General features: G+C 40.7%; 1 protein-coding gene across 1 annotated transcript; it reads right to left on the bottom strand.

The window, feature by feature from the left end:
* Positions 1-214: 214 nt before the first annotated feature.
* On the bottom strand, positions 215-6,314 carry LOC134076983 (putative HERC2-like protein 3). The gene is made up of 5 exons (XM_062532310.1): positions 6,306-6,314; positions 5,346-5,375; positions 4,540-4,845; positions 1,731-1,822; positions 215-1,418 (listed from the first exon to the last, which is right to left on the bottom strand). The coding sequence occupies exons 3-5, from the start codon at positions 4,742-4,744 to the stop codon at positions 1,050-1,052; spliced, it is 666 nt and encodes a 221-aa protein (XP_062388294.1). The 5' UTR covers positions 4,745-4,845; positions 5,346-5,375; positions 6,306-6,314; the 3' UTR covers positions 215-1,049.
* Positions 6,315-14,266: the final 7,952 nt, after the last annotated feature.

Here is a 14,266-nt window from a genome sequence, read left to right as displayed (position 1 = left end):
GAAGCTTGTTTTCACTTCACAAGATACATGCAGTCAATCAGAGTACACTAGGTTTAAAAATACTGGCTACTGTTGACATTACAAAAACTGCATAGACTTTTATGTTTCAGTTTTACAGGTATTTGCATGCAAAACATGCAATCCAGCATTTTACACTAAATGTCTTGGTTGGGAACTGTATGTCCAGATGTAATCAAATGCATTCCAGTAAAAAGCAAATCTTTTTTTTTATTTATTTATTTTACTGTTCACTAGACCTACAGGAGGTGCAGTATAAATACTGTTTACAGTAGACTATGATAGAACAGAAAGCATTTACAGCATTGCAGTGAACAAAATATCCATGAAACACAAGAGCATTCTGAACAAAAAATCAACAGCAAAAGGCCCAGATAAAAAGGGGGTGAACAAAAAAAAGCACAATATTACTGTGTCTAATCTCTGCACCTGCTCCTCTCAGTGCTCCTGCACCTCTCACTGCATCTCTCACTGGACCTTCTCCCTGGGCCCCTTACTCTTACTCTTCCCCGTCCAGACATTACAGCATTTGTCTTTTTCTGTTTCTGCCAAAAACATCACCTCCTCTTTTTACTGTGTAAGTGTCAATGTAATAGAGAGAAATAACCCCTGCCACTGAGTCTAAGATAGACTGGAATCAGCTGTGGCTGGCCCAATTTACCCAACATAAATCATCTGTGTGTCAATTATTCGATTGTTTGTTTATTATCAGCTGAGATATATTGCTTTTGAATTGATAACATTGCAGAAGCAGAGGTTTTTATACTGTATCTAAGGTTTGGAATATTGTTTTAACTATTGTGGGATGTTGTGTGTTAACATTCGAAAATAATGCAAAAACGATCCATTATTTTGTTGGGAGGTATAGTTTGTCTGTTAAGTAAATGTAAGCATTGTGAAAATGTATTCACTGACTGCATACTGTGTGAAAACAACATGAAATGTGTGAATGGTATGGCCACAAAAGACCGATGCTGTGCTAACTGTGTTTAGAGTTTTGAAAATGTGTCAACTGAATGGACAAATGCTTGTTAGCGATTGAAAAAAACTGTAAAAGAGTCTAAAGAATGATCCTTTATCCTGTATGACCACGTCATGCTAGCAGCAGCAGCGGCAGGTGTCTGGTCTCTGAGACTGATCTGCAGAGCTGTAGTGAAGGTGAGTTTACTGAGACTGTGGTGCTGACCGGTGGCTGGCTGTGTAGAGGGCAGTGCAGAGGGCTGTATAGGGGACTCTGTAGAGGGCAGTGCAGAGGGCAGTGGCTCGGCTAGCTTGAGGTCGTATTTTCCCTCAGCGCCCATGCGGTACGAGTTTATATGGCCGTTGTCCCACCTCACACGAATCCACCCGCTCTCACTCAGTGAACCAATCACAAGGCCCAGACCAGGAGGGATTCCATCCTGAAATATGTGACAAATACACACGTGCGTGCATACAAACAAACAAGCAAACAAACTATCACAAAAGAAAGTACATGCACTCTCAAATACACATTTTGAGTAGATGTTCAATGTTTCTCTCACACACACACACGCGCGCACACACGCACACGCTTCACACACACACACACACACACACACACACACACACACACACACACACACACACACACACACACACACACACACACACACACACACACACACACACACACACACACACACACACACACACACACACACACACACACACACACAGTACTGGTTATGTACCTGATTTTCCCATTTCCAGTCCTGACCCCTCATGATCCTGGTGCCGATCTTCATCATGGCAGCCATCACTGGACCAGATATTGTGCTGTTATCTGCAGGGGAGACAGCAGCAACATTCATAAATATAGATGCACACTGTGATCGGGATGAGACCGTGTTGATGTTAAGAAGAATGCCAGCGATTTATTTCCAATTTTGTAGCAGCTAGCATGCCATCAGGAGAAAATAGGAAAAAGAAAAGAAAAACCAAAGCTCCAAACAATAGCTCCAAATCAATCACTAAACTCTCAAAACTATAGCAAAATGAACTTACACAAATCCCCTTCAATTATAAGGTAATAGTTGCACAGAGTATGCCTATGAGCAGGTGCACAGTGGCTCACCTCAGACCATTCTACCTCTCTCCTCGCCCAGTCCCCCCCAGAGACTTTAAAGCCCTGGCCTGAACCATCGCAATTACAGTTTTTCTCGATTGTTAACACACATTTTCTGAAAACATGCCTCATATTCTCAGAACTCTACACACAAATCCAAAACAACACACACAATGGGCAAAACTCCACAAGTCTCCTGCAAAATGACACTTTACCTTCAAAACAATGTAATTTCTCCTCAAAATGCTCTTTTGTTCTCAAGAGACACACACAAGCCATCATATATCAAGACATTTACAAGGACCAGTTAAACACTGATGTGCGCAGTGTAAAACACTGCGATGAATTGAAAACACTTCTTCTCCATTCATTATAATGACTTGGGCCTTTTTTTGTTCAATGTTACACTACAAACAGTACTACAAACAGTAGATAAGCTGATACAGTAAGTTGATATGCTTACCCTATCAATATTTTGAAATATCTCATTGTTTTCTATTATTTTTCTTTGTATTTTCCGTATTGTTATGCCGTTTTTTCTAGGACAATGCTCATGATTTCAGTTTCCTGTTCAGGAGACAGAAGCCCTTGTGTTGGTAATCTTTCGGCTGCCAAACAAATAGTAAAATACTGTAAACTGTGTAGGAATACAAAGTAGGATTACTTTCCCCAAATACTTGAAACATACTTTATTTTTACAGTCCTACAGAACAGCCCACAGGCAATACTGTACTACTGTGCTCATTGAGCTGTATTGTACTGTCCGGTACTGTACTGTATTGATACGCAGCACTGCAATGTTCTAGTGGCTCGGATCTCATCAGAGATTACGGTCCTTGGCCTCCCCATCCTCCTCCTCTTACTCTCACTCCTCTGGCTCTGCTTTTGCCTGTACTACTACTGTAATACTAAAGCTCTGATTGCTAATTGTAAGACTGTGTGACAGGAGTTTGCCCATCTGATGAGTCAGTGTGCATGGTAGGACAGTTAGCTTTAGAATTTGAATGGCAGTGTGTTCTTTGTGAAAACAAGAGATTTTCTTCATGAAAATTGTGTCTAATGCACAGAATTGTGTGTAGTGTTTTGAAAACAGTGTGTTATAGAACTGCAATTTGAGTGTAAAGCCGAAATTGTGCTTATAGTTCAGCAGAATCGATTCAGGAGGTTGGTGCATGAGCTACATATTACTGGAATTGTGTCTCAAGTACCAGAAATTGTGTGTAAACAATTGAGAAAAACTGTAAATCAATTAACTAACCAAATGGACATAACTCAATAAACATACTCATTAGCACACTCCAAACTACACAGCTCACAATGCAACACAATTACAATAGTCGCTAATTCAGCACATAGCAAATATATTTTAAAAACCCCAAACACCCCCATTGTCTTGTACACTTGACCTTTGCCCGTTGATGATGTCACATGCCATACAGCTCAAATGTCCCTCGCGACTTCCCGTCGGGTCTTTTGTCAGTCCCCAGACCAGGAAGTGAAATGCAACTCGCCCGGCAGCTCAGGCTGGACAGGAGCAGATCAAAATCCTCTGTTTACTGCCAGAATTTTTGCCTCCAATCAGAAACGTCCATGCTCTAGTCCTGGCACGCTATTGGCCGGTGACGCGCCGAAACCGAAACTTAAGCGACGCGAAGTGCAGGAGAAACAAAGCGCATGCTCGCCAGACTAATGTTCAATCTTAAAAGATTGAGCTTAGTATGGTGAAAATCAGACTACTCAACCCTCAGTTGCCACCCTGAAAGCCAGGATCACGACTAGTCCTGTATGCAAATAAAGTGTGTTTGTAAATCACATTGTGCGTGTTGTGTATTTAGCTCCTGTGTGAATCAACTTGCTGTAATGGGCAGCAGCACCATTACACACACCACCATAAAATAAATTGTAGAAATATGTATCGCCTGCTTCATATCTATTATTCAAACGGTTGAATAATATGTACACTACAGATTGGATCACAAGTGAGCTTTAGTCACCGGCACTACTCCACAAAAGAGGCATAATCAGCTTGGACAATTCACTCAGAGGCCAATTTACCAATGTATTTTTGGCTAACAACTTTTGATCTGTTGATACTATATCCGTTAGTTGAAGCACCCCCTTTGAGCGAAATATAAAGAAATGTGTGTGTACAAAGTACTGTATAGGGCAGCCAAGCAGTGTGTACAACATTGTAAAGTGTGAGAACCTTTACATCATAACATACTAATTAGTGAAGGATTTTATGCATGAAGCATTATTCACCTTGTGGCGTTAGTTGACAAAGGTTGTACAGTAATGAGCTAGGGTCAGTGGCCAACTTGTAATTTCTTAAGTGTAAGTACAATATGGATGCAAAATGTCGATGAGCACTATAAGACCAAGCTGTAGACTAGAGCATCAACAGCCCTAAGTATTACATCAAATTGGGGACTAACCTGAGCACACCACACCAGCATCTTCACCATGGCTACAGTTATGCGTTCCACGATGGGAGCACTCTGTAAGGGATTTTTCAGCACCAGTACAGTTGACCTCATCCATCCAGATGTTCCCACTCCCCCGGCCAAAATGGGCTTCTTTGGGGGCAGAGACAGCACCTCCACATCCCAGCTGTCTACACACCACCTGTGCATCTCTCATGTCCCAGCTATCATCACACACAGTGCCCCACTGGCTGTTGTAGTACACCTCCACTCTACCTGAGCAATTAGTGCTCCCACCAACCAGCCTAACAGCATCTCCTGTAACAAGTACAGATTGCAGGGTGTAGAATGGGAGAGAGAATATAGTCAGCATACTCATATGACTGTATTACATCATACATGGGGGTCATACTTTTAGTACTTTTAGTTACTATGATAATCTATCAGTTATAGTAGATTTTTGTTTTTTTTTAATGCCTTTAATGCTAGGACAGTGGAGAGTGGCAGGAACATTGACAACACAATACAGTAACTTAAAAAAAGATCAGAAAACAGAGTGAAGGCATCTGTTGGGAAGAAAGATGGTTTGGCTGTTCTCCCTACTGGATTCACAGATAGACTATTTTGTTGTTCTGATTGGTTAGGTCTATAGACGCTCCTTAATCAGGTTCCAATCATGCAGTATCAGACTTCAAATCTGAAAAGAGTTGAGTATGGCTATGACTCAGTATAGCTAATACAAAACCCCCATAAAATGCTTTGAAATGAATTTTACTATATTGTACTGATGTTATAATATGTGTGTTGCGACTCCTTACCTGTCAGAGATAGAATACAAAGGAGAAGTGCTGATGGAAGAAAGCAAAATATAAACATGAGAAACTGTTATTGGCCTTGACTGTTAATCGCTACTAACTTGCATCTGAATCATTGTTTTTTTGAACACCTACACCTAACTCTCTCATGTAAGGCATAATGTATAGAATGCTGGTCATTATCGGGAAAATAAGGACCGACAAGGCGAACTGGAGCCCGACGCAAAGCGGAGGTGTTTGGTCGCTTCTATCTTCATCTCTGTTTGGATCCTAATGAATGCATTGGCTAGATAAGTGCTATCAAATTTGCGCCGCGCGCCAGAGCCAGTGAGTGCACGCAATGAAACGTGAGAGGTATATCAACTCGTCTTAGTTAAGGGAATAACACAGTTTAATATGAAAAAACGTGAAGTATTCCTTTAAAGATGCTGGTAAGGGGGCAGTGTGTGTGTGTGTGTGTGTGTGTTGGGGGGAGCAGTGTGGGGCAATGGCATACTGATGATTCAGAGGTGGGGGGCAGTGTGTTGTATGTATGTGGCTTAATAAGATGCTGGTAAGGGGCAGAGTGTGTGTGTGTGTGTGTGTTGGGGGGGGGGGGGGGGGGTTACCAGTGTGCTGAGTACAGTATGTGAGGAGTTACTGTAGGTTAAGGTTGAGTAGGAGGGCAGTCAGGTGTGTGTGTGTGTGTGTGTGTGTGTGTGAGTGAGGAGGAAGTAGGTAATACATAATAAATAAAATAAATAATAGCAAAAACATTCTGTTCACTAATTTGATATCATTTTAAAATGCTAACTGGGAAAACATTGAACATGGAGAACCCTTTTGTTATAAGCACATTATGTCCTCTGAAAAGAAATAGACAAACAAAGAAATACATAAATAAATAAAATGCAAATGATCTCAGCTGGTATTTTGTCTGTAATGCAGTGAAATCGAACTTTTTACTGGTAGTGTATACTGTACCTCTTGTAGAATAATGATATTTAACAGATATTCCAGAGATCACAACTCCATATCCACTGACGTCTGCCATTTTGGATTTATGAAGTAAAATATCAGCATGGTAAGCATTTAATAAACAAAATCATCATATAAGAATATTATAGAGGCATTGAAAATTCTCGTAATTTGGCTTGGAGTAAATATGTCAAATTGTGGTTTACACAACAATGTTCCCTTGAAGTTCTTGGCTAGTTCTTTGGAACGTGCAGAAGTGATTCCTTGCTGACCTATGCACAATGGAAACTCCCCGACCACTCATCGATTCTAAGAGTAAGCATTTCTGTAAACTCAGTCTTCATTTCTTTGGTACTGTATGGCAGTGGTAAAGGCTTTGGGACATAATTCTCACGGTCAGTCATCCAGCTGTTGCACTGATCACTACCCCATTCATCATCTCCACCGTTCATCAGCTCAATTTGTTTAGAAAACACCTTTTTTTTTCTTCACTTGATGTTGATGTGAGTTTTTACAGACGTGTGTACTCACTGTTTCTGTTTTGTTTCTTTAGTCTTTAGTCTTATAGATTTGTTTTAACTTCAATCTCTAAATGTTGGGTACCATTTTAGCCCCAGTCAAGCAGCGTCTCACTCCCTTGCTTAACTGGATACAACAAGAACATATTAAAGCTGAAGTCTATCCTCATGCCAACACGAAATATGTGACCCTCCATAGTGCCCCCAATTTCTTTAATACATATTAAACTAGTAGGAGCCTCAAACTGAGGAGCATTAGAGGGTAACTTTCCACACATCAATGGATTAAATAATCTGATTAATTTTAAATGTGCAATGTGTAAAAATTATATTATTATCGATTAATTATCGCATTGTAAAAAAATATACAGTGGGGAGGACATGTATTTGATACCATGCTAAAGTTGCCTAAAAAGAGGAATATAAAATCATCATTTGTGTTTTCCAGTGCTCATTCGATCAAACAGGCCAACTGGAAAAAAACACCTTGCCAATCTCTAGCTATGGTCAGGGTATGTGATGATGTGGGGCTATTTTAATTCCAAAGGCCAAGGAAACTTTATCAGGATGCATAATATCCTGGATCCATGAAATAGCTGGCCTTTAAAAATAAAAACATATTTAAAAATCCTCCTGCTCCTATGGGGATTTAACATAGGGGGTCAAATACTTATGCCTTCTAGCATTTAAGGAAGAACATTTATTTATTTACGATACATTCTTCAGTCACAAAGAAAATTGGTGTCTTTAGCGGTTTGATTTTTACTCATTTGTTGAATTAAGGGATTAAGATCAATTGTCAAATGATGATTTTATATTCCTCTTTTTAGGCAACTTTAGCATGGTATCAAATACAGGTCCTCCAAACATATCTACCTACGTGAAAGCAAATTATAAAGCATGTATTATTAGTTGTTATTATTATTTATATTTCCATCAAAATTATTCGTTTTTGTTGCCTGCAATGCAATTTGATTTTGTTTAATATAAATGTGGCATTTCTTTCCATTCATTATAGAATCAATACATTGTGAAATAAAATAGACATACCTAGGAGTTGAAAATGGTGAGTAGACATTCCTCTCCCTCCTCGTGATGCCAGACGTGAGTCAAACTGTCTTACAATCTGTGAGGATCTGTGTGTCTTTTCTCCTTATTCAACGGTTGGAAGTTATAGTGGCAAAATCACTGAATCACTGAAACTCAAAGTGCAACTTTTGCAAAAGTTGGAAGGAAAAAAGGAAGGAGAAAGGTTGCAGCAATTCTGTTCCTCATTTCTATGTTCTGGAATGAACACACACACACACCATTTCATCATCACCTCATGGAAAGCTAAATGTGCCGCCATGCCATGGTGGTAAAATGACTCAGCCGCTCAGTTCTGCACTTTTTCTCCATAAAAATAAATTACACTTGTCAATTTATATGCATACATTATCTCCTACTCTTGTAGCTCATGTGTATGTAAATTAGTGTGTTGTGAGTTTGCTTTTGTGTATAACGGTATGTGTGTGTGTGTGTGTGTGTGTGTGTGTATGTATATGTGCATGCATGTGTGTGTGTGTGTTTATGTGAGTGTGTGTCTGCACAAGTATATATACTCTTTTGATCCCATGAGGGAAATTTGGTCTCTGCATTTATGCCAATCCGTGAATTAGTGAAATACACACAGCACACAGTGAGGTGAAGCACACACTAACCCGGAGGAGTGGGCTGCCTGCCACAGCAGCGCTCGGGGAGCAGTGAGGGGTTAGGTGCCTTGCTCAAGGGGAGCAGTGAGGGGTTATGTGCCTTGCTGAAGGGGAGCAGTGAGGGGTTAGGTGCCTTGCTGAAGGGGAGCAGTGAGGGGTTATGTGCCTTGTTCAAGGGGAGCAGTGAGGGGTTAGGTGCCTTGCTCAAGGGGAGCAGTGAGGGGTTAGGTGCCTTGCTCAAGGGGAGCAGTGAGGGGTTATGTGCCTTGCCGCCTTGTTCAAGCTTGGAGCAGTGAGGGGTTAGGTGCCTTGCTCAAGGGGAGCAGTGAGGGGTTAGGTGCCTTGCTCAAGGGGAGCAGTGAGGGGTTAGGTGCCTTGTTCAAAGGGAGCAGTGAGGGGTTAGGTGCCTTGTTCAAGGGCTTCTGCGTGGATGTGGGCATGGGAGAGTAGTGCTCAACCATTCCCTCCACCCACATTTTTCCTACTGGTCGGAGATCAGATCATTTGAAAAAAAAAAAATAATATGGATGATTACCCTTGTTTGAGAAAGGGAAAAAAAGGGTGGAATGTTTTAAGAAAATGTTTTGAAAGTAAGTTTTCCCTTAACTTTTTTGTGCAGTGTATATCAGAGTGATTGGCCTTCGCGTGTGTCAAAGTCATGCTTAGCATTTGAGTGTAGGCCTATCAACATAGAGAAGACCACCTGACAAAGAGAACTATCAAATTGTGTAACTGTGCGTTCAGACCAAAACCGTCAAATGCGTCAAAGTCGCTGGTGAAGCTCATAGCCCGACGCTCAACCCAGTTCGGCGCCGAAAGCGTCAAAGCCATAACGTGAAACATTTGAACAAACCACAAGCAGCAATCCTGCGAGTTTGACATTCTGATTAGTTGACGCCGAACCGTGTCATAGCTCATTACCATAAAGTTAACTGAGGTTCAACTTTTTTTTGACGCCCGTGAAGCTCATGAAGTCACGCTCACGCCCAGAACGCTTTTGACGCCGGTAACGCCGACCCTCCATAGAAAATTAATGATTTCCGGCGCTCTTGACGCTTTTGACGGTCTTGGTCTGAACGCACAGTAAGAATCAAAACACCTCTTGTACATAAATCGGGCTCTGAACAGCTGCACAGCTTATCTGGCCCCTGCTGAACTGCACGACATGTACCACCCACATGCAGGTTATAACTCAAATATCAAAAGAAATACAAATATAAGGAGTAATAATAGCTATAATAATATAATTATAATGAACTAATTAATGATCATTTTAGAGGTTGTGTGTCAATAGCACATGAGATCAATGACAAAATGTCCGAGAGGGCCAGTGAGAGGGAGGGTATGTGTGAGTGTGTGTGAGAGACAGAAAGAGAGAGAGAGAAAAAAGGCCTCAAACGCACACAATTTCCCAATTGTGAGTGTGGAATGATGTTTGACTACTCTATCCACACAGATTAAACCATTTCCAACTTCACACTTGATTGGTTTTCAATAAAGTTCTTATAATCTCACCACACGGATCAACATTCCTAGATAGAGTCTTTATTGTCCTATAAGGATATTCTTCTTCACACATCAATCAACATTCCATAAAAGAGATAGCAGCATTTGATGTGCACATCACATATAACATATCACACATCAGACATCACATATTGCACATTACAAATCACACATAACATACAACATATAACATAACATATAATGTGACACCCACCATACACCCCCTCCCTTCTAGTTCCCCTCACCCCCCAACACAGTGCAAGCAAAAGTGGACAGTGCAGACAACATAAACACAAAAGAATAGAGGGGATGGATTATTGTCACCGGAGTTTGTTAAGTGCAGTGATTGCTGAGGGTACAAAACTTTTCTTGAAGCACGCTTTTTTCCAGTCCAGGGCTCTGCATCTGCGGCCAGATGGGAGTAGGGTGGAAAAACCGGTTCAGGAGATGGTCAGGGCTGCTTGCCATGGTGCGGGCAAGGCGTGTGGTGGCTGTGTCATTTGCATCAGTGAGGCTGTGGGTGGGAAGCTGTATTATTTTGGATGCTAAGTGGGAGATTTTAATGAGTTTGTTCTTGCTGGTGACCTACATGTTCATAAGCATCGTTACCATGCTCCTTTATCATTCATCTCCCCTGCAGTTCCCACCAAATATTCATGGGTTTCATCAGGTCCCTTTCCACAGGTGTATAGAATTAAGCACCTAAATTATGAATGCAGAATGCATGGTGCTTGATTAACCCACCTGTGGAAAGGGACCTGATGAAACCCATGAATATAAGCCGTATGCACCTGCTATTTAGCCTGGGTGTTCCCATGCTGCCTTGTGCGTGATTTGATTCATGCTGCTGAGGCAGCCTGGAAGTTACCTCCCTAGTTTTTGCCTCAGATAGGGGACCATTCACAGAACAGGGGGGAAGCAAGACGATGATGAGCTATGCACAGACACATTTGATAGACATCCGTGGTGCCCAATAAACGGATCTGGGTATTCGTTCAAATACAAGAAAATGAACGTTTGGTTCCCAGACCACGTCTCCTTGAGAAGTGGTGGTGCTAGCCAGGCTAGATATAGACAAGATTTAAACAGAATCTGAGACAGTCCAGCAACTACCTTATCTGATTTGACACGCAATGACCCAATACAAATCCTTCGGCGTGCGCCTTAAATGCAGAAGTGTTATCTCTTCCTTTGAAGGAGAGGTGCAAACGCACACCAAAGTCGAGGTGCAGGCAACTAGGTTTAAAACTTCGTTAGAGAGAGAGAGATCCGAGTTATAAGTCAGCTTTTTATTAAAGCGAAAATGATTCAGCCTTTATGGTCTTCTTCAGATCGCATGATCACATTGTTATCTCTTTCTTTATCATCTTTATCATGTCCTCCGCTGGCCCTGCTATATTTCCTTTCCTGAATTTCTTCAGGTGGGTGTTGACTTGCGTGAGGTAGCGGAAATTGTACAATGCCCCCCCCCCCCCCCCCCCCCTCTCTCTCTCTCATTCTTGTACAGTATTTTAGTTTTGAGTAAAATTATTGTGGGATGTGGTCTGGTGACAAGCTGCCTTTTTAAGGATATATTGGAGATCTGCTGTTAGTCCTTGAGCCATATGGGTTGGTCAGTACCATCTGAGGGGAATAAGCCTCATAGTGATTTTTGGCTAGGTATACCACCCTAGAGTTAGACAATAAATAGCATTGCATAGCTTTTCAGTGTGTTATAACTCTGTTTGGCTATTATATGCTTACGCAGAGATTTATTACAGGCTAGTAGGCTAAACATCTTAATTAATATTATCCCCACAAAACTCCACAGCTGATTACATTATGTCAAAGAATGTATTGAAAGTTGCCTGAAACATTATGCATAAATATGTAAATAAGCCAAGAACAGGAATCTTAACTTTTACTTGGATAAAGTCAGGTTCAAATTTCTCCTTTTTGTTGACATATTAGAATGAAATGTTATTCCAGAATTTCTACGAACTGAGTGGATCAGACAAACTTAAGACAAGGGATATGAAGGCTTAGCTATCACCTCAGTTATGGGGGTGGGGGTGTCAACTTTAAGTCATGTGGATGTTCCAAGGTGAATGACTGGACATCCCTCACCATCATGTCGTCTGTCAGTGATTGCACAACAGAATGTCAGCCTTTTAGATGATGGCTTAATTTTCCCTGAGCTGGGCTTGGCCCCTTAGTTCCAGTGAAAGGAACTCAGAATGATTCAGAATTAACCAAGAATTTTTGGACAATTACATGCTCTCAACTTCGTGGGAACAGTTTGGGAATGGGCACTTACGGTATAGTGTATGCCGCCGCAATGCAAACATTTTGGAATCAGAGAAAAAGACAAAATTCTTAACAAAATGTCCTTTGACAACTATATGCATTTTGTTACCGATTTAGCCTCACAAGTGAAAGAGTTAAGGTCTAAACATGACTCCTCAAGGAAATGATGGACAGTAGGCATACAACTGAAATAATTTGATATTATGTTAGGCTATATGTCTGGAACACACATTCAAAGTAACAATTACATATAAATAAACGTTTTTATCACTTCATCTGTTATGATCATTTATGCTGTATCATTCCATGCTAACCCTCTAAGGTCATCCCTGTCTCCTTATTGAATTACGTTAAGATAAGGTAAGGTAACATAACATAAAATGACATTATAGGCAACATAACATGACATAGCATAACATAACACACTGTAACATAACATAACATACAGTAACATACAACATAACATAACATAAGTAAGGGATAATCAACAACGCGCTGTGCGTTTATAGGAAAATAATGCACGTTTGAAGGGGTAATAAGGCCCCTACGCCGCAGGCATTTAAGGAAGAACATTTATTTATTACAGTGCATGAAAATGCACTGTACTGTTATTCCTAGACTTCTTATTCCTCTTCTTCTTATTATTATTCCGCTTACCACTTTTTCTGCAAGCAATTTCTCTTCAACCGTTTAACTTAGAAACTTCATTCAAACTCTGTAACGTAGGTCTTCTAATAGATCGGGTTGGTATGACTTTTCAACTTTGTAACTTTTATACTTTTTGAACTATTAAATAAAAACTATTAAAAATTCCCCATAGAAATAACATTGTGATCATGACATCATAGAATATTTATGCAAATGTGAACCACTCAGAGCAAATCAGAAGCCTGCGTTGTACACAGAGGCGGGAGTAACAAAAAAATCACAAAACAATGGCGGCGGCCCTGGGGCTCGTAACTGGAAATATTAAATGTGAATTAAGGTTTCTTGACCACCTTTAATGGTTTATTTTTTATACAGTTTATTGTTTATATGCGACATAAATGTGTTCAGGACACACAGATCATTGTAGGTTAAGATAAGCTCTCTAACGGTAGAGTTAGCTTGTTAGCTTGTTGACGCATTATAACCTATTGAAAACACATAGCAACTAAATCGCTAACACACTGAAATGAACTACTATCGTGTTTCTGTACAACATGACTTGTTGTCAACATAAAAACATTAAAACGGATTGTTGTGTATGCCACCTGAACATACTTGGGCTAGATAAACCACTAATCCGAAGCACTAGACTGTCTCGCTAACTAGCAGGCTATATAGGCAACAAACAACTTGGACTGGTCTGAGCTTGCTTCTGCCATTATAAGTCCACATCTGGCAGCACATCTGGCATATATGTACGCACAAAGCAAAACCAAAAACCAAACGATTTCCGACTAAAAGCAAAACCAAACGATTTCCGACTAAAACAAATAGCCTAACGTTATCAAGCCAGGCACAATTGCTAGCCTAGGCTATGTGAATTAAAATAACGCAGACCACGAGAGACCTAGATAGTTAAGCTGTAAATAAAGCTAACTTCACTGAATCAATGTCAACTCCCGGTGTTGATCCCCGTCTTTTGGCAGGCGATTAGGCATAACAAAAATGTTTACCACCGTTAATAGCCTTGTGAAACTCATAGCCTGCTTCATCTAAAGTTAGGCTACAGCCAGGATGAATATTGTAATACTCCAGACACTTTGTCACACTTGAGGGATCTTCCCGTGCTTTATTTATCAACCAAGTAGCTTATATCACAACCGAGTTGCTGTTTTAGCCACAACTCACGCTTTAGAGCATTATTTAACAGACCTCTCTGTCCAACTCCTTCACTCTCCGACTCCGACCTGCTCAAACAAACACACGCAAACACACGTACCTAAAACTCCACCCCTAAGTTCCCCTTAAAGGGACACAA

Source organism: Sardina pilchardus, chromosome 3 (genome assembly GCF_963854185.1).
Source record: "Sardina pilchardus chromosome 3, fSarPil1.1, whole genome shotgun sequence".
Classification (NCBI taxonomy): Eukaryota; Metazoa; Chordata; class Actinopteri; order Clupeiformes; family Clupeidae; genus Sardina; species Sardina pilchardus.
Note: the sequence above shows the minus strand (reverse complement) of the source record. Positions and strands in the feature narration are given on the sequence as shown.